At 46.1% G+C, this 24,074-nt stretch overlaps 1 protein-coding gene across 2 annotated transcripts in view; it reads right to left on the bottom strand.

Annotated features, from left to right (window-relative positions):
- Positions 1–24,074, bottom strand: part of GANAB (glucosidase II alpha subunit) — a 216,565-nt gene that overhangs the window by 98,953 nt on the left and 93,538 nt on the right. For both annotated transcript variants that reach the window (XM_069207037.1, XM_069207038.1), the window contains 5 exons: positions 8,792–8,918; positions 8,478–8,557; positions 7,951–8,094; positions 6,351–6,447; positions 5,902–6,003 (listed from right to left, as the gene is read on the bottom strand). In XM_069207037.1, the coding sequence (XP_069063138.1) occupies positions 5,902–6,003; positions 6,351–6,447; positions 7,951–8,094; positions 8,478–8,557; positions 8,792–8,918 (550 nt within the window). The remainder of the gene's footprint in view (positions 1–5,901; positions 6,004–6,350; positions 6,448–7,950; positions 8,095–8,477; positions 8,558–8,791; positions 8,919–24,074) is intronic.

Below are 24,074 nucleotides of genomic sequence, written 5' to 3'. Positions count from 1 at the left end.
AAGAAGAGAACCAAAGGTGCCTACCTGTGCCCGAGCATCAAGAGGCCCGAGCCCTGCTGTTAGTTCAGCCAGACTGGCCTGCTGGCCAGAGCCTGCAGCCTCTTTTCAGAGACCAATCTCCATTAAAATGCACTGGGCACCCAACGCAGTTTTGCACTTTGCACCCGGTAACGCCTGTGCCGCTGGTGGTGTCCTGCTGGTGCTGCCTTGGACCTTGCCCACTACTCACATTAGCTCCTGGAGATAGGTAGAGTACAGCGACTTACAAGACCTGTTTGCAGATCTTGATTTTCCTCCCATAGGATAACATTACAGAACTCAGAAATTGCACTGAGTCCACTTTTTAAAGTAAAAAGAATTCCCATTTTAAAACGTACTTACCTGAATGATTGTTCTCTGATGCCTACACATGTATAAAGATACTTACTATTTTTATAAATTGGTGTGGAATCCTTTTTGAGTCGTGTGTCTCATTTAATGACTATTGTGTGCATTTTTCTTCCACTCCTCTGTGTTAAGTTTAAGACTGCTTAGCCACACTACCCCTAAACACTACTTTTTACTTTGGGATTGCTTAGCAAGCCCTGTCCACTCACTGGGGAACCCCTGGACCCTTTACACGGTATTGACATACCACATAATAGAGCAGCTTCCTACACACACTGATTACAGTTTAGGATCTATTAATACCTACACCCAGAGGGTACATTAGAGGTACCCCCTGAAACCTACTAGTCCTCTAGGGTACTGGCCAGCTTGCCACCACAGCAGAGTTTCTGACCACCTAGGAGGTGAGAGCTCTGCCTGCCACCTTCACCAGCAACCTAGTAAATTACCATGTCAAGGCAAGGCAGGGAGTTTCAAAGAGCACATCAACTTTGATATGCGAGCCTGGCTTCCCCCAGACTTGGAGGATGCCACCCGCTACCCTCAGGCCAATTTGGCATCTAGGCAGGGGGAAAATTAGATAGCCAGGAGGCGTGTTTCACTTGCAGGCTAGTCACACCCCTAGGGTGGGTTACCTGAAGTGAACGTGAAAGAAAGATTTCCACCATCATGTGTGTGGGAGTCCAGTCTGGGGGGAACCAACAATTGGGTCCAAGTCTTGAGATGCTCAGGGATGGAGAGACACATCAGTCCACTTCTCCACGGGCCAGGGTTGATGGCTGCAGAGGTGTCCTGATGCATTGGGTTTTCTCCACTGGGAGCACTTGCGATTGAGGGGGAAGAGACTGCAGGCGGCGTCAGTGAGTCCACAGTGGGCAAGTTCAAGATGGGCTTTGTCTCTGGAGGACATTGGCATTGTTGATCCAATTCAGCTCAAGCTAGGCGGCACGTGTGCAGTGGTGCTTTCTGATGTTGGGTTTTTGCGGTTTAGAGTCCTCTCAGGTTTCTTGGGGTGACTGCAAGATGCAGGGAAAAAGCTACATTGCTCCACAGGAGTTCCTGGGTCTTTGTTGAAGGCAAGCGATCCTTCCAGGCTTTTGGAAACAGAGCAGCTTGCAGGACGAGTCGACTTTGGCACAAATCTGCGACAGGCCAGCAGGGCTGGGGCCAAGTCAGGTGCTTCTTCCTCTGGCTTTGCCTTTGCGGTTCTTGAGTGGTGTTCTTCATAGGTCAGCAGGAATCAGATTTTCTGGTGCCATGGGCTCCCCTAAATACTAAATTTAGGGGCGTTTTGGGGAGTGTAGGGGAATTAGCCGATGACTTACTTACCCCTGTGGCCACTACACACCCTATATGACCACTTACTGAGGGAAGTGGGCATAACTCTCCAAGAGTTCCTAACTCTGCCAACACCCAGAAGGTAGATTTCTAAATGTTGTGTCCACATCAGGCAGGCCACCTTAGGGGTGGGAGAGACCTGAGGGGTGGACACCTCCCTGAATACGAAATTTCCCGCCTGTCCCGGTGCCAAATGGGCCCTGGGGCAGAGGGGTTGGCATCTCTCCTTTGAGAAAAGCCAGATATGCATACCAAGGCGGTAGGCTTCTTTGAAGCCCCCTTCTTGGAATGCATATTTGCAGGTCATCCTGTTGGGGTGTGTAAACACCTCTCCCGGAGCAGGGTTTGTTTCTGAACGCCCGAGAGCAAAGGCTCTCCCCCCTAAGGGATCAGAAGCATGTCTGGTGGTGGCTGGCTGCCTAAAACTATTCAGTCCGGACCCTGGTAGTTAGTAGGTTTTCAGGGGGCACCTTGAAGGTGCCCTATGGGTGCATGTATTAATAAATCCATCACTGGCATCAGTGAGGGTTTAATAATATGAGATGTTTGATATCAAACAACCCTATTTTCAGGGAACCCATCGTGTAGCTGGGGAACTTGTAGTGGTCAGTGGCCAGCACATGTATTTAAAATGGCTTCCCTGTTCACTTTGTCTAAGAGTTGACAGACGCATAGCAGGGGCATATCTGCTCATGCAATTGCAGTCTGCATGTGCTCGATTCAGGGTCCTGAGGGTGGCACAATACACTCTGCAGCCCTTGGGCACCCTCTTTAGTACCCAGGGCATAGGTACCTGGGTACTATTTACTAGGGACTTCCGGGGGGCCAAAGGTATTGCCAACTGAAGGAACAATTACACAGTTTTTAGGAAAGATCAGGCACTGAGGACCTGGTTAGCAGGAACCCAGTGCACTTTCAGTCAAAACTGCATCATTTACCAGGCAAGAAATGGGGGTGACCATGTCAAAAAGGGGCACTTTCCTACAATGGTGGCGTTAGGAACTCTGGGACAGGGTGATGACCACTCTCCACAGGAAGTGGTCATATAGGGGGTGTAGTGACCCAGGGCTAAGTAGCCCACTGGTTACAGCCATCACTCCCCTTAATGTCCCTAAATACAATATTTAGGTGGCTCCCTGATACCAGGAACTCTGATCCGACTGACTCCAAAAGGAGGACAAAGAAGAGCTGAAGGAGCAAGACCTGAGGACGTACGACTGACCGGATGCCAAACATACTGGTCTGTCTGCTGCTCCCGACAACTGTGACTACTCGTCCTGCCGCTGTGCAACCTCCAAAAGCCTTGTGAGAAAGGCCAACACTTCGATAAACAGCCAGCATCTCCCAGTAGTGGATCTACTTCGCAGGCACCGAAAAAAAAGGGTACATCTGACTGCCGCTACCCCCCCAGACCAAAGACATCTGCACCAGAGTCCCACACCCTGGGTACAGAAGGACAGACTGTGTCCCTAGCACCCAGAGACTCTCAAGAGCTGAGCCCCCTATATGTTTAGCTGGACTGGCCCCGCTAGTCGCCTCTTGCAGCCTCTGTCTGCAGGAAAAGCAGGAACCTGCGAGAGCCTCTTCACCGCCATGACCCGAGGCATAAAAGCACCACTGCACCCAAGTCTCATAGCCTGAGAAGTGGACCAACGGTGCCCACGTGGTCCCGAGAACTTCCAGAGCTGAGCCCTCCTTTGGGTTTGGCCTGACTAGTCCCCCCCAAGTCCACACCTGCATCCGGTTTTCACAGGCAACTACAAAAACGAGTATTCAGCAGTACGAACCCTGCTGGACAAAGCACCACTGCACATGAGGGCCCCCCCACCCAACTTCAGGTGGATCAACAGTTTCTCTGCAAGCACAAGACCCGAGCCCCAATGTGGGTTTACCCGGACTAGCCCACCAGTCCCTTCTTGCAACACCTTTCAAATTGGACCATTCCCCATTGACTTTAAAGGGGCACCCAATGCAAGAAAGCACCTCTGCCCCCGGACGGCACAGAGCTGACCAAGGTGACCTGTTCATGCTGCCTTGGATGTTGCCCCACACTTCCCTCAAGTTCTGAAGACCAGTCCCATAAGTTGCAGCTAAGTACCTATATGCAGTATATATTTCTTCGTCATAGAATAACATTGGGGCACAAGACATGGAAAAGCATCTCTGCAACCAGATGCCCCAGTGGCTCCCGAAGTGACCTGTTGGCGCTGGCTTGGGCCTTGCCCCATACTTGCCTCAACTCCAGGACAACAGTCTTGTAAGTCACCCCTAAGTACCCATATGGTGCATAGGTTTCCTCTCCATAGGATAACTTTAGGGCCCCCAACGCTGTAAAGCACCTCTGCAACCATGCGCCCCAGGGGCTCCTGAAGTGACCTATTGGTGCTGCCTTAGAACTTGCCCCATGCTAACCCTAACTCAAGAAGAACAGTCCTGTACGCCATGGCCAAGTACACATATGCAGTATATGCTTTTTTCCCTATAGGATAACATAACAGCATTAAAGTCAATGCAAGTGTATTTGTTGTATACTTCAAAATTGCTAACTTGAAAAGTACTTACCCAATAGCAAAGTTCTTGGTGTTACAAAATGTATAAAAAGTGTTATTTTTAGCTGCTCGACCACCCTATCACAAATACAACACTTAGGATTTGAAAAGAAGGCCCTCTCCACCTGGACTTTTTACACAGCATACCGTATGTTGGTATACTATATAAAGATCCAGCTTCCTACACTGCCAATACACCTTCAAACAAGAGGAAGAAATACATATTAGATTAACAGGGATAACGCTCTTAAGATCAGACAACATAATTACTAGGAACCCAAACGCACGAAAGTGGGTTAAGTCAGAGGGTCACAATATAAAATGTCTCCATCTGGACCAGCTCCTCACCAGGCTTTTATACACCAAACATCACAGGTGTTGTAATGGTGTTAAAGCAATGGACATTCTATAACAGCCACTGTGAAATTACTTCATAAAGCTTCCTGTATCTCAGCTCAAAAACACAAAGAAAGCTGGCAGGAAGCTACAGGGTATGGTACAATACCTTACCCAACTAAGTTCAGGACTCTATCATGCTATAATCATAAACATCTATGCTTCAATCACTCTTGATCCTTGTGCAGATAGTAGCTGCACTTTTCAACTTTTCCCTTTGTTTTCCCATCCATTTTGGGTTACCAATGTGGCACAAAGAATACGGAGACAACAGCGACAATGTAAACTATGTACAGCAGTGCTTTCCAAACTTTTTAGAACCACAACCCAATTTTTTTTTAAATAATTACAGACGTTTCCGACCCACCTAGCTTAAATGACGAGTAAGGCGATTTTTTAAGTAAGTAAGGCATCGGGGGTAGAACACTTATTTACAGACAGCACATTTTCCACTCATGTGGCCACTTCATTTGCACAGGCACAGTTTTACTGATACAACTATACTGCACCTAAATAATATGCTGAAATCTGGTTTCAGCAAACGTTTATCATTTGCACACAACAAATAAAGTGTTTTGATCCTATTAAAACTTGGTTTCTATCACACATCAGAATTACAAATAAAATGTGTTTTATTTTTTCTTTCCTAGCTGCAGAACATGTAGAGTTCTTTTACAGGTATTTACATGTTCTCCTGTGTGCAAAAAAATGACATCCGACAGCCTTTCCTTTCAAATCCCTGTAGCTCACCGAGATTGTCATATTTCACTTTACCTTTCTTTCTCAGACTGAAGAGTGAGAGAAGTTAAAAAATATAAGTAGCAATTTATTAGAACAAATAGCCTGACATTTGACCTCTCTTTGAAGCGCAGCAAATGTGACAACATAAATACAGAATTTAAAGGCATCTTTATTTATTAGTTGGCCTTTCACAGCACACCAAAAATCATCTCTCAACCCACTGTTTGAGAAACGGACGTTTTGGGTCAAAATGTTCACAAATGTAGCAAAAGCACAAAAGCGCTTGTGTCCACTCATGCTGCATATCCCTCCCACCCTTCCTATAACTACATACTGAACAACTATCTAACTCACCTGAAACACATTTACACTGCTTTATTTTTACCACTTTTCACCCTCATCCGGCTCTTGATGTTTATCTACCGCACCCTTTAGCATGTGGGCTTCAACCCATCTTTATATTCATCCCACGCTCCTCTTGCCAGCTCACCTCCACAGAAAGAAATCCCTACTAGCCCCAGACTCAGGCACATAGGAATAGAAATCTTCAGGTGGTCCCACTCAGCAGCGTTGTCTCCTGTCCAAATTGCTCCTGCATCAAGAAAACGGTAAAAAACATGCAAACATTAGAGGCTGCAATAATTCTATCGACAAGCCCTTTGCCTGTGTAGTCACAAGATGTTTTTTTCACAAGGGGAGTTTATATATATATATAGGCTCAACCTTGAGGAGAAAGATCATATATATATATACACACACACACACATATATATACATATCTTCTTTCTCCTCAAAGTTGAGCCTACAGTAGGCACTGTCCTATGTGAGTAGCATTGGTATACTTTAAATACCACCACTATGGCCCAGACCTAGGAGTCCTCCCAGTGCACATGTCTACTAAACCCCCCCCCCCCCCCCGAATGATCTGGAAACACTCACCGAAGCGCTGAGATCCTGCAAAGAAGGCTCTACTCAGGACAAAAGGTCGCTCATTACCGCCGGACCGCTGGATCTGACCCTCTGCAGTGGCTTGTTGCTAGGCGAGATGGGGGATGTAAAAGAAATTTCAGTCAAAGGAGAATACCCCCATGTGAAACATAGCTTGTACTCATACCTTCCTCGTTGACACTCAGCTTCCCAGCCCTCGTATATCATTTGTAGCCAGCTAAGCTCTTCTATCATCTGAGGGATGGTGTAGTGGGAGAGGTTAGCTGGCCTCACCTTCAACACCTTCTGGGTTATTCTACTGCTGGGGTCTCCAAACCTTTTCTGTAGCGAGAGCTACTTTTGATCAGTGAAAAATCATAGTGAGCTACTAAAAACTAAACTTCTGCATTGTTAACAGACACCCCCACTGCCAGCTTCAAACCTAATGTCCATACAGCCAGATACAGTGGCTCGAACAAAATACTTTGATAAGGGGCACTACGACAGGGAAGCCATGTGTGTCGGTGACAGCGTGGTCTTTTGGGGGATGTATGAACATGTGTGCATATGAATGGGATGTATGGGCGACCAACAGCCTGTGTTGTATGTACTTGTGGCACAGGAAATACCTTTCACCGCATATGGCACCGTTAGATGTATAACAAACCTACAACCTTTTTTGTAAAATGGAAGAAATTTAAAGTGCAGAAAAATATCCTGCAAACATTTTAAAAATATGGAACATCTTTCTGCACTTTATATTTCACCCAATTGAAGAAACAAAATACTGTATTTTTCAGATAAACATATGCCGCAATGCCTCCTAACCACTAGGAACAAGAGGTCTCATCATTTGTATAAGTGACACTTTGAAATGGCAGAAAATTAAAATGAAGATTAAACAATAATTTAAGTAATTTTTCATTTTCACCCATTTAACAGCATTCAGAAATATCCTTTTGTTATCACCCTCCAATATTGAGTTGACAAGGACTTATTTAAGAGTGAAGAGCCCCAGTGCTTCACCTCTGTGCCCCAGCAGCAGGCTGGGTCGTAAATCTGACTGAGCACTGCTCGTTATCAGGCTCTGGTATCTGCAACTGATGATAATAATGCTAATTAAACACAGCGTTCCCTTAACTTTAGAAGGAAAATGTGACCCTGTGCCTTATTTAAAAATGTACTCTGGCCACAAGCCACTCTGGAGGTGTCTGGGAGCTACTGGTAGCTTGCTATCGACTAGATGTAGACACTGGTCAACTGTCTAATTCCACACTTGCATTCCTTCATACTAACTCCCACCGAAGAGGGCCTGCAAGTCACTGGTTGGGCCACCATTCTAAAACAAATGTATCTATCTCAAGGCTCTGCCCAGAAAACCAGATCGCAGTCCAATGAAAGCAACCCTCTCCAAAGATACAATACAGTCCCCTGATGTGGGAATGTTCTCCAACGTTTACATACGGCCAATTACGTGCGCTCACAAAGTGTAGCAATGGCACCATCACCAGATGTGTTGCAGCCAAACATACTAGCTAATATCCTTGTTCATGAGTGGTGCCCAGCGGAAGGTCTCGTGGTCCTTTTATCATCCTGCTCCAGTCCTACTTACCACATAGAGGCCATATAGATTGTGAACATCTCGGTGCTCCCATCCATCTTTGTGCACTGCATCCTTGTGCATTGTTACCTCAGGTCCGTTAAAGACAGATGGCTCGTTCATATCATTCCAGACAAACAGGTTGCTCATTGATCCCTGGGAAGATGTGAGAATGGAAAGAGTAAAGTCAAAGAAAGGCAGTGTTATACTGCCCATCACAAATAGCCCTTTATCCTTGAAACCTTATTGCACTTTAATCAGTAACCCAGTACAAGCTCACAATGCTAGAAGATTATATTTCTCCTACCTAGAAGGGTCTCTAGCAGCCCCACCCAAACCCTTTGCTCCCTAACCTCCATCAGCCTCACAAAAATATAAATGTAGAAGTTGTGCAATGCTACTCTTTTACCACAACCTGTGGACAGACTTTAATACAATGTGTGGGAAATGCTGAAGCCAACTATTCAAAACTAGTGAGCCACTCAGCTTGCTGACCCCTTCCTTCCCAGACAGGGACTTTTCCCAAACCTTGCTCTCACCTCATACTGATCGTAGGAAAACATGCTTGACCACCAGGCACGCATCTCTGGATTTGTAAAATCTGGGTACCCAGCAGAGCCTGGTCAAAAGGAAGAGATAGTTGTGAAAATATAATTTCTAAAAATCTCACCATCTCCCAGAAGCTCACATTGTTCACTTTACTCACACATGCACACTTCTTCAAACAATTCTGCAGTCAACCCAGATTCCCCCCCCCATTCTATGAGCCTACGCCTGGCAAGCAGCCTTGCCCAGATCACCACCTCTCTCGACTCCTCTACATATCCTCCACTTCCTTTTCTCAAACCAATACCTGGCCAGCACCAGCCTTCGTAGTCACTGCCATCCTTTGTCTTCACATAAAAATTCTTAGAGCGGATCTCATTGTGAATCCGGTAGCCACTGTCAATCTTGATGTGAGGGTCTACAATGGTCACCATCTACAGAGTAGGATGAAAGGAAAAGAAAACGGTTTTAATTGAATTAAATAAAGCAGTCCACATTAAGTTTCCTTGGGTGCCACGTTTAATTAAATGAAGTCTGTGTAAAAAAAAGGTTTGCATCCAAAACATCCAATAAATAAAGTAAGAGAAATATAAAAGAACAGGCTAGTTCATTCACCCAGCAGTATGAGGAGAAACTTCAAAAATACTCTCTGCGCTCCCTAACTGAATTTCGGCACATCTTTAAAGCACCCAGAGCAGGTCTTTTTACACACACAGCACTCAAGGATGAATAGAAATATTTGTCTATCAAGATACAAGTAAAGCAATTCCTGGGGAACACACTGGTGTGTTTGCCGACTTCATGAATATATCAACATCTACAATTTCAAATGGCCACTAGGTAATGTAAGTTGTGTTGTGATGGGTTGGTCCTAAAGTGGATGGTGGAGCTGTGAAACTTTTCCCCTCAAACTATGCTGGTGTGCTCATACTCCTTATAAAAGGAGCACTCTTCCTAGGAGCACAGATGTCTACTGGTGTAGTGTGTTTCATCTACATATTGCGTTTTGCTTGTAGTTGGATATTCTCACTCTTTCAATACTCCTTTGCACCTAACTGCTTAACTCTAGTTGCAACTCAATTACAGGAATAGAGAAAAGGGGGCAGGTTTTGAGACTTATCACCAACCAATTCACGTTTGCAGCGTTAAGGGATACATGCTGTGCCAGCTGCATTGTTCTTGTGATGTTGATATTTTCAGGTTTCTATACGGAATGGTCACTTACGTTGTGTTATTTAGCTAGGTGTGTGTCTTTCCTAGTATTGGGTGGCTTCAAATGGCCGTTTTGTAGGCTCCATTATTGGGGTCTTGCACTTTAGCTTCTCATCTAGAAACAACTCTTCTAAACTTCACTCATCGGATGCAGCGCTAATATTTATTTCTAAAATTAAGGCTGGATTGTGGTGGGGGTGGGAATACTCCTTCTCTTATCTGGCAGCCCATTCCTGGAACCAGCTCCATTTGCAGCTTTGAAAAACTGAAAATGAATCTCCGTTTCGTAAGGTTCTTAAAACCTGGCGGTTTGGGACTGCTTACGAAGGAGGGCTTTTGCAAATCTTTTGGGGGCTTGCAGATTCATGGGATCTCTAGCACTGGGACACTCAGAGTAGCTGAACGCTCTAGAAATTTTGTAAACAGGCATAACTTCTGAACAGGTTAGCTTATTAATGGCTGAAGTGCTACTATGTGTTATTATAAGATGTGAAATCAAGTGGTTGGTGAGGTGCTTAACTGTCTCAAATACCTAAGGCTCATTTTTCCTGCCATTTCCAATCACGCACAACGCATACATCTATACTGCAACATGAAATTTGCTTTTAAACGGCAAAAAAAATATATATATACACATTGTAAGGAAATGCCTCCTTGGCATGGTTACCCCCTGACTTTTTGCCTTTGCTGATGCTATGTTTTGAATTGAAAGTGTGCTGAGGCCTGCTAACCAGGCCCCAGCACCAGTGTTCTTTCCCTAACCTGTACTTTTGATTCCACAATTGGCACACCCTGGCATCCAGGTAAGTCCCTTGTAACTGGTACCCCTGGTACCAAGGGCCCTGATGCCAGGGAAGGTCTCTAAGGGCTGCAGCATATCTTATGCCACCCTGGGGACCCCTCACTCAGCACAGACACACTGCTTACCAGCTTGTGTGTGCTGGTGAGAACAAAACGAGTAAGTCGACATGGCACTCCCCTCAGGGTGTCATGCCAACCTCACACTGCCCATGCAGTATAGATAAGCCACCCCTCTAGTAGGCCTTACAGCCCTAAGGCAGGGTGCACTATACCATAGGTGAGGGCACCAGTACATGAGTACTGTGCCCCTACAGTGTCTAAGCCAAACCTTAGACATTGTAAGTGCAGGGTAGCCATAAGAGTATATGGTCTGGGAGTCTGTCAAACACGGACTCCACAGCACCATAATGGCTACACTGAAAACTGGGAAGTTTGGTGTAGGAAGTTGGCTCTGTATGTGCTATTTCAAAGTAAGGAATAGCATGCACAGAGTCCAAGGGTTCCCCTTAGAGGTAAAATAGTGGTAAAAAGAGATAATACTAATGCTCTATTTTGTGGTAGTGTGGTCGAGCAGTAGGCTTATCCAAGGAGTAGTGTTAAGCATTTGTTGTACATACACATAGACAATAAATGAGGTACACACACTCAGAGACAAATCCAGCCAATAGGTTTTGTATAGAAAAATATCTTTTCTTAGTTTATTTTAAGAACCACAGGTTCAAATTTAACATGTAATATCTTGTTTGAAAGGTATTGCAGGTAAGTACATTAGGAACTTTGAATTATTTCAATTGCATGTATACTTTTCAAGTTATTCACAAATAGCTATTTTAAAAGTGGACACTTAGTGCAATTTTCACAGTTCCTGGGGGAGGTAAGTTTTTGTTAGTTTTACCAGGTAAGTAAGACACTTACTGGGTTCAGTTCTTGGTCCAAGGTAGCCCACCGTTGGGGGTTCAGAGCAACCCCAAAGTTACCACACCAGCAGCTCAGGGCCGGTCAGGTGCAGAGGTCAAAGTGGTGCCCAAAACGCATAGGCTTCAATGGAGAGAAGGGGGTGCCCCGGTTCCAGTCTGCCAGCAGGTAAGTACCCGCGTCTTCGGAGGGCAGACCAGGGGGGTTTTGTAGGGCACCGGGGGGGGGACACAAGCCCACACAGAAATTTCACCCTCAGCGGCGCGGGGGCGGCCGGGTGCAGTGTTAGAACAAGCGTCGGGTTCGCAATGGAAGTCAATGAGAGATCAAGGGATCTCTTCAGCGCTGCAGGCAGGCAAGGGGGGGCTTCCTCGGGGAAACCTCCACTTGGGCAAGGGAGAGGGACTCCTGGGGGTCACTTCTGCAGTGAAAGTCCGGTCCTTCAGGTCCTGGGGGCTGCGGGTGCAGGGTCTTTTCCAGGCGTCGGGACTTAGGTTTCAGAGAGTCGCGGTCAGGGGAAGCCTCGGGATTCCCTCTGCAGGCGGCGCTGTGGGGGCTCAGGGGGGACAGGTTTTGGTACTCACAGTCGTAGAGTAGTCCGGGGGTCCTCCCTGAGGTGTTGGTTCTCCACCAGCCGAGTCGGGGTCGCCGGGTGCAGTGTTGCAAGTCTCACGCTTCTTGCGGGGAGATTGCAGGGGTCTTTAAAGCTGCTCCTTTGGATAAAGTTGCAGTCTTTTTGGAGCAGGTCCGCTGTCCTCGGGAGTTTCTTGTCGTCGTCGAAGCAGGGCAGTCCTCAGAGGATTCAGAGGTCGCTGGTCCCTTTGGAAGGCGTCGCTGGAGCAGAGTTCTTTGGAAGGCAGGAGACAGGCCGGTGAGTTTCTGGAGCCAAGGCAGTTGTTGTCTTCTGGTCTTCCTCTGCAGGGGTTTTCAGCTAGGCAGTCCTTCTTGTTGTTGCAGGAATCTAAATTCTTAGGTTCAGGGGAGCCCTTAAATACTAAATTTAAGGGAGTGTTTAGGTCTGGGGGGTTAGTAGCCAATGGCTACTAGCCCTGAGGGTGAGTACACCCTCTTTGTGCCTCCTCCCAAGGGGAGGTGGTCACATCCCTAATCCTATTGGGGGAATCCTCCATCTGCAAGATGGAGGATTTCTAAAAGTTAGAGTCACCTCAGCTCAGGACACCTTAGGGGCTGTCCTGACTGGCCAGTGACTCCTCCTTGTTATTCTCATTATTTTCTCCGGCCTTGCCGCCAAAAGTGGGGGCCGGGGCCGGAGGGGGCGGGCAACTCCACTAGCTGGAGTGTCCTGCGGTGCTGTGACAAAGGGGTGAGCCTTTGAGGCTCACCGCCAGGTGTTACAGCTCCTGCCTGGGGGAGGTGTTAGCATCTCCACCCAGTGCAGGCTTTGTTACTGGCCTCAGAGTGACAAAGGCACTCTCCCCATGGGGCCAGCAACATGTCTCTAGTGTGGCAGGCTGCTGGAACCAGTCAGCCTACACAGATAGTCGGTTAAGTTTCAGGGGGCACCTCTAAGGTGCCCTCTGTGGTGTATTTTACAATAAAATGTACACTGGCATCAGTGTGCATTTATTGTGCTGAGAAGTTTGATACCAAACTTCCCAGTTTTCAGTGTAGCCATTATGGTGCTGTGGAGTTCGTGTAAAACAGACTCCCAGACCATATACTCTTATGGCTACCCTGCACTTACAATGTCTAAGGTTTTGCTTAGACACTGTAGGGGCACAGTACTCATGCACTGGTACCCTCACCTATGGTATAGTGCACCCTGCCTTAGGGCTGTAAGGCCTGCTAGAGGGGTGTCTTACCTATACTGCATAGGCAGTGAGAGGCTGGCATGGCACCCTGAGGGGAGTGCCATGTCGACTTACTCATTTTGTTCTCACTAGCACACACAAGCTGGTAAGCAGTGTGTCTGTGCTGAGTGAGGGGTCTCTAGGGTGGCACAATACATGCTGCAGCTCTTAGAGACCTTCCCTGGCATCAGGGCCCTTGGTACCAGAGGTACCAGTTACAAGGGACTTATCTGGATGCCAGGGTGTGCCAATTGTGGAATCAAAAGTACAGGTTAGGGAAAGAACACTGGTGCTGGGGCCTGGTTAGCAGGCCTCAGCACACTTTCAATTCAAAACATAGCATCAGCAAAGGCAAAAAGTCAGGGGGTAACCATGCCAAGGAGGCATTTCCTTACATTTGGTATCAAACTTCTCAGCACAATAAATGCACACTGATGCCAGTGTACATTTTATTGTGAAATACACCCCAGAGGACACCTTAGAGGTGCCCCCTGAAACCTTCACCGACTATCTGTGTAGGCTGACTAGTTCCAGCAGCCTGCCACAACCGAGACATGTTGCTGGCCCCATGGGGAGAGTGCCTTTGTCACTCTGAGGCCAGTAACAAAGCCTGCACTGGGTGGAGATGCTAACACCTCCCCCAGGCAGGAGCTGTCACACCTGGTGGTGAGCCTCAAAGGCTCACCCCTTTGTGCCAGCACCGCAGGACACTCCAGCTAGTGGAGTTGCCCGCCCCCTCCGGCCACGGCCCCCACTTTTGGCAGCAAGGCCGGAGAAAATAATGAGAATAACAAGGAGGAGTCACTGGCCAGTCAGGACAGCCCCTAAGGTGTCCTGAGCTGAAGTGACTCTAACTTTTAGAAATCCTCCATCTTGCAGATGGAGGATTCCCCAATAGGATTAGGGATGTGACCCCCTCCCCTTGGGAGGAGGCACAAAGAGGGTGTACCCACCCTCAGGGCTAGTAGCCATTGGCTACTAACCCCCCAGACCTAAACACGCCCTTAAATTTAGTATTTATGGGCTTCCCTGAACCTAAGAATTTAGATTCCTGAAACCTACAAGAAGAAGAAGACTGCTGAGCTGAAAAACCCCTGCAGAGGAAGAACAGAAGAAACCAACTGCTTTGGCCCCAGTCCTACCGGCCTGTCTCCTGCCTTCCAATGAACCCTGCTCCAGCTACGCTTTCCAAAGGACCAGCGACCTCTGAATCCTCAGAGGACTGCCCTGCTTCAAGCAAAACAAGGAACTCCCGAGGACAGCGGCCCTGCTCCAAAAGAACTGCAACTTTGTTTCAAGGAGCAGACTTAAAGACCCCCTGCAACTCCCCGCAAGAAGCGTGAGACTTGCAACACTGCACCCGGCGACCCCGACTCGACTGGTGGAGAACCAACACCTCAGGGAGGACCCTCCGGCGACTCCGAGACCGTGAGTAACCAAAGTTGTCCCCCCTGAGCCCCCACAGCGACGCCTGCAGAGGGAATCCCGAGGCTCCCCCTGACCGCGACTGCCTGAACTCCATTTCCCGACGGCTGGAAAAGACTCTGCACCCGCAGCCCCCAGCACCGAAAGGAACGGAACTCCTGTGCAGGAGTGACCCCCAGGAGGCCCTCTCCCTTGCCCAGGTGGTGGCTACCCCGAGGAGCCCCCCCCCTTGCCTGCCTGCGACGCTGAGGAGATCCCTTGATCTCTCATTGAAAACCATTGAAAACCTGACGCGTGTTGGCACACTGCACCCGGCCGCCCCCGCGCTGCTGACGGTGTACTTTTTGTGCTGACTTGTGTCCCCCCCGGTGCCCTACAAAACCCCCCTGGTCTGCCCTCCGAAGACGCGGGTACTTACCTGCTGGCAGACCGGAACCGGGGCACCCCCTTCTCTCCATTGAAGCCTATGCGTTTTGGGCACCTCTTTGACCTCTGCACCTGACCGGCCCTGAGCTGCTGGTGTGGTAACTTTGGGGTTGCTCTGAACCCCCAACGGTGGGCTACCTTGGACCCAAACCTGAGACTTGTAAGTGATTTACTTACCTGACAAAACTAACAAAAACTTACCCCCAGGAACTGTGAAAATTGCACTGTGTCCACTTTTAAAACAGCTTATTGTGTTTCATGTAAAAAGTATACATGCTAATGTAATGATTCAAAGTTCCTAAAGTACTTACCTGCAATACCTTTCGAATGAGATATTACATGTAGAATTTGAACCTGTGGTTCTTAAAATAAACTAAGAAAAGATATTTTTCTATAACAAAACCTATTGGCTGGATTTGTTTCTGAGTGTGTGTTCCTCATTTATTGCCTGTGTGTATGTACAACAAATGCTTAACACTACTCCTTTGATAAGCCTACTGCTCGACCACACTACCACAAAATAGAGCATTAGTATTATCTTTTTGCCACTATCTTACCTCTAAGGGGAACCCTTGGACTCTGTGCATACTATTCCTTACTTTGAAATAGTGCATACAGAGCCAACTTCCTACACACATCAATGGAGGGGAAAACGCTTCCTCCCTCTGCACCCATTATCACCTCCGTCAGGAAAAAAACAAAAACAAAAAAAAAGAATGAAAACTAGACACTGCTCCTTTAAGGAGTGCCCGATCCCTAAATGCCTTTTACTGGCAGTTACTGGACAGACTCAATTCTTTTCTTCTACCTAGTGTGGGAAGGATCTCGGAATACTTATGTTTTTTCGGCTTTCTTTGAGAGAAATAGTTCTGTTTCTTCAATTTAATATATTCATTTATCATGTTAGTAAAAACGTCTGAGAATCACTTCAAAAGGTCTGCCGTTTTCCAACTTTTGCAATGTTTTCATAATGCCTTCAACTATTTATGAAGAGCACTTTCTCTGGAAGTATATCCTTTGTCTAGGACTCTGTTGTCATCTCCCAAAGGCCTACCACAGAGGAGAATCTTAAAAGGGTGGAATCTGTTAAAAGTATGAGGCACAATCATTGGACATGCACTCCATTCACGATCAATGTTGAAGGTTTAAATGTTGAAATGGGTACAATGGTTGGACCATCTGACACAACGGAGGAGGGACATCCTTTGATGTTGAGAATATTGTTTGTCTACCCAATTTAAAATCAGGACATCACGCTTCAATGTTGTTGAATATGGAGTCACATCACCCTTCACATCACTAAATGTCAACACTGAGAAACTCAAGGTCTTTTTTTTTGTTTTGTTTTTTTACTGTTCAATCAAGTTTATTTTACAACTCCATATATTGGGGATAACCAGATATTTTACTTAGTGTTTATGAATATTAATGATAACCCAGTCTTGGACAAGGAGAGTTTGCAATTCATTCATTAATTACGTGTTTATTGGCGGTCATGCCCAAATAACACAAAATAAAATGCCATACATCGAAGGATAAAAAAAAAGAAGAAAAAAAGAAAAAAAAACACACATCAATTCGACATACGATTCAGATTATGAATACAACCTCTATTAGCCTGTTGCTGAAAATTGTATATCAAATTAGTAGCCGCACTAGCACTTCAAGTGATTATACCTTAAATGATACAACATTAAATGCAATATTCAAATATTAAATACTATGAATTAAAAAATAAAAAAAAAATAAGAAGAAAATCACAGCAAATCTATACCTTTGGAGGTCCCCAAGAAGCACAGACGAATATACATCAAATAATAGTAAGTGCGCTACAGCCACTGACTTGGCCGTGTGTGCCATGGTGTCAGTTCAATGTAGAATCTATTATACGGAATAAATTATAAGTTCAGGCCTGCACTTTTCTCTTAAGCCAAAGGCAATATAAAACTTTGCTCAGGCCACACACTATAAAGGGTGAGGTGTCAGTGTGCAGTACTCTCAAATCAGGCTTACAGTGTCTGAATCCCATCAAGCAACATACTGGAAGGAACCATTTTCTCCTAGCTGGAAGACAGGCAAAACAAAAGAATACATGATTGATCGTTCCTATAGCGCCCTGGTTACATACTGCAAATGTTACTAGACTTAGAGCTTTCTATGTAAGTGGGTTTCATCTACTAAGTCTACAGTACTGAAATGAAAGTTCATATAGAGAGTTTTGGACTGTGTAGGAAGTCAGCTCTTTATATGATATACTAGTACGTGGTTATAACTTGTAAAAAGTCCAGAGATTACCCCAGAAGTGTACAGGGCTCAATGTAAACTCAAAGTGCTCTATTTGTGGTAGTGTGGTCGAGCAGCCTTAGGCCTAACACACAGTAGTGGAAGACAAGTGTTATACACACAGTGATTAATAACTGACACACGACTCAAAAAAGAGATCATACCAATTTTACAAAAACAAGCTTCTTGGAAGATTTATTTTTAAGACCCAGAAATTCATAAAAAGGTAAGTACGTTTTTTAAGAGCGATTTTTCAGTTTAAAAAATCAACAGCGCAATTAAAGCAGTTTTGCAAATAGGTACGACTTACAGTCTTGGTTTTCAGGATGAAGAATCAGCATCAGGCAAGGGTCAGGTAAGCAGCAGTTCTGCACTTCGAGCGGCATGGGCGGCTGGGTGCAGGGTTCAAACCCGGAATCTGGCACCAATGTTATCCAATGGAGAAAAGGTGTAATCGAAGAGCTGCTGCTCACAGGTGAGTAAAGCGGTTTTGTAACCCAGCCTCCGCGGATTAGGGTAAGAACCGCGGAACCACAAGGCAGCACCAATCTTACACCCTCAGCAGCACAGAGGCTGACAAGTGCAGAGTGCCAACACTGAGTTGGGTGCCCAATACAAATCAATGGGGGAGATAGGTTTCAGAAACAGGCTGTAGGCGCTGACCAGGAGGCCCTGGCAAAGACAACTGTAGGAAGTTGGCTCTGTATGCACTATTTCAAAGTAAGGAATAGTATGCACAGAGTCCAAGGGTTCCCCTTAGAGGCAAGATAGTGGCAAAAAGAGATAATACTAATGCTCTATTTTGTGGTAGTGTGGTCGAGCAGTAGGCTTATCAAAGGAGTAGTGTTAAGCATTTGTTGTACACACACAAGCAATAAATGAGGAACACACACTCGGAGACAATTCCAGGCCAATAGGTTTTTGTATAGAAAAGGAAAATGTCACTTACCCAGTGTACATCTGTTTGTGGCATTAGTCGCTGCAGATTCACATGCTGTGCATAGTCCGCCGTCTGGTGTTGGGTCGGAGTGTTACAAGTTGTTTTTCTTCGAAGAAGTCTTTTCGAGTCACGAGACCGAGGGACTCCTCCTACTTTGGTTCCATTGCGCATGGGCGTCGACTCCATGTTAGATTGTTTTCCCCGCAGAGGGTGAGGTAGGAGTTGTGTATGTTAGTAATAGTGCCCATGCAATGGAATGAATAAGTATGTACAAAATGAAGGTTAAAGTAATATATTTACAAATGTACAAATGTTGAAGATTACTTCCAAACGGCTACAGGCTCCCGGGGAGGCGGGTGGGCGCATGTGAATCTGCAGCGACTAATGCCACGAACAGATGTACACTGGGTAAGTGACATTTTCCGTTCGGTGGCATGTGTAGCTGCAGATACACATGCTGTGCATAGACTAGTAAGCAGTTATCTCCCCAAAAGCGGTGGTTCAGTCTGTAGGAGTGGAAGTAGTTTGAAATAAAGTTCTTAGTACAGCTTGACCTACTGTGGCTTGCTGTGCAGATAGCACGTCTACACAGTAGTGCTTAGTAAATGTGTGAGGCGTAGACCATGTTGCTGCCTTACATATTTCGTTCATTGGAATATTTCCTAGAAAGGCCATGGTAGCACCTTTCTTTCTGGTTGAGTGTGCCTTTGGTGTAATAGGCAGCTGTCTCTTTGCTTTAAGATCGCAGGTTTGGATGCATCGAACTATCCATCTAGCTATACCTTGTTTTGATATTGGATTTCCTGTATGAGGTTTTTGAAATGCAATAAATAGTTGTTTTGTTTTCCTAATTAGTTTTGTTCTGTCAATGTAGTACATTAGTGCTCTTTTAATGTCTAATGTATGTAGTGCTCTTTCAGCTATTGAGTCTGGCTGTGGAAAGAACACTGGCAATTCTACTGTTTGATTTAAGTGGAACGGTGAGATGACCTTTGGTAAGAATTTTGGGTTGGTTCTTAGAACTACCTTATTTTTGTGTATTTGAATAAATGGTTCTTGTATAGTAAATGCCTGAATTTCACTTACTCTTCTTAGAGATGTAATGGCAATGAGAAATGCAACTTTCCACGTTAGATATTGCATTTCGCAAGAGTGCATGGGTTCGAAAGGTGGACCCATGAGTCTTGTTAAGACAATATTGAGGTTCCATGAAGGAACAGGTGGTGTCCTTGGTGGATTAATTCTTTTTAGGCCTTCCATAAATGCTTTAATGACAGGTATTCTAAATAGGGAAGTTGAATGAGTAATTTGCAGGTATGCAGATATTGCTGCGAGATGTATCTTTATGGAAGAGAAAGCTAGATTTGACTTTTGCAAATGTAGTAAATACCCTACAACATCTTTTGGAGATGCATGCAATGGGTGAACTTGATTATTATGGCAGTAGCAAACAAATCTTTTCCATTTACTTGCATAGCAGTGTCTAGTGGATGGCCTTCTAGCTTGTCTTATGACCTCCATACATTCCTGTGTGAGGTTTAAGTGTCCAAATTCAAGGATTTCAGGAGCCAAATTGCTAGATTCAGCGATGCTGGGTTTGGATGCCTGATTTGTTGCTTGTGTTGTGTTAACAGATCTGGCGTGTTGGGTAGTTTGACATGAGGTACTACTGACAGGTCTAGTAGTGTTGTATACCAAGGTTGTCTTGCCCATGTTGGTGCTATTAGAATGAGTTTGTTTTGACTCAATCTGTTTACTAGATATGGAAGGAGAGGGAGAGGGGGAAAAGCGTATGCAAATATCCCTGACCAATTCATCCATAGAGCATTGCCTTGAGATTGCTGGTGTGGGTACCTGGATGCGAAGTTTTGGCATTTTGCGTTTTCTTTTGTTGCAAATAGATCTATTTGAGGTGTTCCCCACATTTGGAAGTAAGTGTTCAGGATTTGGGGGTGAATTTCCCATTCGTGGACCTGTTGGTGATCCCGAGAGAGATTGTCTGCTAGCTGGTTCTGGATCCCTGGAATAAACTGTGCTATTAGGCGAATGTGGTTGTGAATTGCCCAATGCCATATTTTTTGTGTGAGGAGACACAACTGTGTCGAGTGTGTTCCCCCCGTTTGTTTAAATAATACATTGTCGTCATGTTGTCTGTTTTGACAAGAATGTATTTGTGGGTTATCATTGGTTGGAATGCTTTCAACGCTAGAAATACTGCTAACAATTCTAGGTGATTTATATGAAACTTTCTTTGATGTACGTCCCATTGTCCTTGGATGCTGTGTTGATTGAGGTGTGCTCCCCACCCTGTCATGGAGGCATCTGTTATCACGTATTGTGGCACTGGGTCTTGGAAAGGCCGCCCTTTGTTTAAATTTGTACTGTTCCACCATAGAAGCGAGATGTATGTTTGGCGGTCTATCAACACCAGATCTAGAAGGTGACCCTGTGCATGTGACCATTGTGATGCTAGGCACTGTTGTAAGGGCCGCATGTGCAATCTTGCGTTTGGGACAATGGCTATGCATGAGGACATCATGCCTAGGAGTTTTAAGACCATCTTTGCGTGTATCTTTTGTGTTGGATACATAGCTTGTATCACCTTGTGAAAATTTTGAACCCTTTGTGGACTTGGAGTGGCTATTCCCTTTGTTGTGTTGATTGTCGCTCCTAAGTATTGCTGTGTTTGACACGGCAAAAGGTGTGACTTTGCATAGTTGATGGAGAAACCCAGTTTGTAAAGGGTTTGTATAACATTATCTGTGTGGTGTAAACACTTTGTTAGCGAGACGGTTTTGATTAACCAATCGTCTAGGTACGGGAACACGTGTATTTGCTGCCTCCTGATATGTGCAGCTACTACTGCTAGACATTTTGTAAAGACTCTTGGTGCTGTCGTTATGCCGAATGGCAACACTTTGAATTGGTAAAGTATTCCTTCGAATACGAACCTTAGGTATTTCCTGTGCGAGGGATGTATCGGTATATGGAAATACGCGTCTTTTAGATCTAACGTGGTCATGTAGTCTTGCTGTTTCAGTAGTGGTATTACGTCTTGTAAGGTGACCATGTGAAAGTGGTCTGATTTGATGTAGGTGTTTAGTGTTCTGAGATCCAATATTGGTCTCAGACTTTTGTCCTTTTTCGGTATTAGAAAGTACAGTGAGTAAACTCCTGTATTCTTTTGTGTGTTTGGTACTAATTCTATTGCGTCTTTTTGCAGTAATGCTTGAACTTCTAGTCCTAGAAGGTCTATATGCTGTTTGGACATTTTGTGAGATTTCGGTGGGACGTTTGGAGGGAGTTGGAGAAATTCTATGCAATAACCATGTTGGATAATTGCTAAGACCCAAGTGTCTGTTGTTATCTCCTCCCAAGAATTGTAGAACTGGCTTAGTCTTCCCCCCACTGGTGTTGTGTGAAGGGGTTGAGTGACTTGTGAGTCACTGCTTGTTTTGAGGGGTTTTGGGCCCTTGAAATTTTCCCCGGTTTCGTGGGAATTGGCCCCCTCTGTATTGGCCCCGAAAGCCTCCCCTTTGATACTGTCCCTGGTAGGTAGACGGTGTTGTTTGTGAGGTGGTGGCTTGACCTCGAAACCCTCCTCTGAAAGTAGTTTTGCGAAATGTGCCAAATGTGCCTCTGCCCTGCGGGGAATAGAGTGCGCCCATGGCTTTAGCTGTGTCAGTGTCTTTCTTTAATTTTTCAATTGCAGTGTCCACTTCTGGTCCAAATAATTGTTGTTCATTGAACGGCATATTGAGCACTGCCTGTTGTATCTCAGGTTTGAAGCCGGATGTGCGCAGCCATGCGTGCCTCCTTATCGTTACAGCAGTAGTGATAGTTCTTGCAGCTGTATCTGCTGCATCCATAGAAGAACGGATTTGGTTGTTGGATATGTTTTGTCCCTCTTCAACCACTTGTTTTGCCCGTTGTTGGAATTCTTTGGGGAGGTGCTCGATGAGATGCTGCATCTCGTCCCAATGGGCTCTGTCATATCGCGCTAGGAGTGCCTGCGAGGTGGCGATGCGCCACTGATTTGCAGCTTGTACTGCAACCCTTTTCCCGGCTGCATCAAACTTTCGGCTCTCCTTGTCAGGAGGTGGTGCGTCGCCTGATATGTGCGAGTTGGCTCTTTTACGAGCTGCTCCTACGACAACTGAATCTGGTGTCAGTTGTGATGTAATAAAAGCAGGGTCTGTGGGTGGTGCCTTGTATTTCTTTTCCACCCTTGGGGTTATTGCTCTGCTTTTAACTGGCTCCTTAAAGATTTGTTTAGCGTGCCTTAGCATTCCCGGGAGCATAGGAAGGCTTTGATAATTGCTATGGGTGGAGGACAGGGTGTTAAAAAGGAAGTCATCCTCGATCGGCTCTGAATGTAGCGATACGTTATGAAACTCTGCTGCCCTAGCTACCACCTGAGCATACGCTGTACTGTCCTCAGGTGGTGAGGGCTTAGTGGGGTACGACTCAGGGCTATTGTCCGATACTGGGGCGTCAAAGATCCCATGCGTCCTGGTCATCTTGGCTCATGGTGGTATGAGCTGGCGATTGTGACGGAGTCTGTGGCGGTGAGATATGAGTTGCCGGTGGTGGAGAGGGTGGTGGAGTTACCTTCTTCACCACTTTTGCTTGTGGTGTTTTTTCTTGTTGTTGGAAATCTAGTTTCCTTTTTCTTCTGATTGGGGGAAGGGTGCTGATCTTCCCTGTACCACTTTGTATAAAGATCCGCTTTTGCGTGTGATCTACAGCTGTTGTTTGTAATTCCTCCTCAAATCTGTGTTTTTGAAGTTGGGAGGACAGTGAGTGTTCTTCTGAGTAGGAACTGGCTTTCGGTTCGGTTGCTGGGCGTTTTGGCACCGAAAACGTGTCTTTTGTTGTTTTCGGCTCCGAAGAGATTTTCCTCTTTTTCGGTGTCGAACCTTCTTGGCGTCGACCATCTTCGGTGCCGCTATCTCTGTGCCGAGCAGCTTCGGTGCCGCTGCCTCGGTGTCGACCCTTTTCTGAGGAAGTATCTCGGTCCCGAGATTGCTGCGTGCCTGTGTCTCGACCTGAGTCGGACGATCTCGGCACCAGCTCGCCCTTTTTCGGTGCCGATGGACGGTCACCTACTTTATGGGTTGAGCCATGGCCTGTCGGCAGTGGCCTCCCCTGGGCCTTGTCTGTTTTTCTGTGTGATGCTTGTTTCAACGTCTTACTCACGGTTTCTTCGACGTCGAATTCTTCGGAATCCGATTCGTGGATGGAGAATGTTTCTTCTTCTCCCTCTTCCTCGAACCGTTGTTGTCCTGTTGGCGTGGACGCCATCTGCAACCTTCTGGCTCTTCGGTCTCGGAGCGTTTTTCTCGACCGAAACGCTCGACAGGCCTCACACGTTTCTTCTTTGTGCTCGGGTGACAGGCACAAGTTACAGACCAAATGTTGGTCTGTATAGGGATATTTACCGTGGCATTTAGGACAGAATCGGAACGGGGTCCGTTCCATCAGTCTCGATCTTGCACGCGGTCGGGCCGACCAGGCCCCGACGGGGGATCGAAATTACCCCGAAGGGCTACCGGAGCTCTTCAAGATTCGGTGTTGATTCTAATCTAACCCGATACCGAACGAAACAATACCGACTAATTTTCCGTTGATTCTGACTAACTTTCCGACCCGAAACACGGAGCGAAAAGGAACACGTCCGAACCCGATGGCGGAAAAAAAACAATCTAACATGGAGTCGACGCCCATGCGCAATGGAACCAAAGTAGGAGGAGTCCCTCGGTCTCGTGACTCGAAAA

This window comes from Pleurodeles waltl, chromosome 9 (assembly GCF_031143425.1).
Source record: "Pleurodeles waltl isolate 20211129_DDA chromosome 9, aPleWal1.hap1.20221129, whole genome shotgun sequence".
NCBI classification, from domain to species: domain Eukaryota; kingdom Metazoa; phylum Chordata; class Amphibia; order Caudata; family Salamandridae; genus Pleurodeles; species Pleurodeles waltl.
The sequence above is the reverse complement of the archived record's forward strand: the minus strand, read 5'-3'. Positions and strand labels throughout refer to the sequence as shown.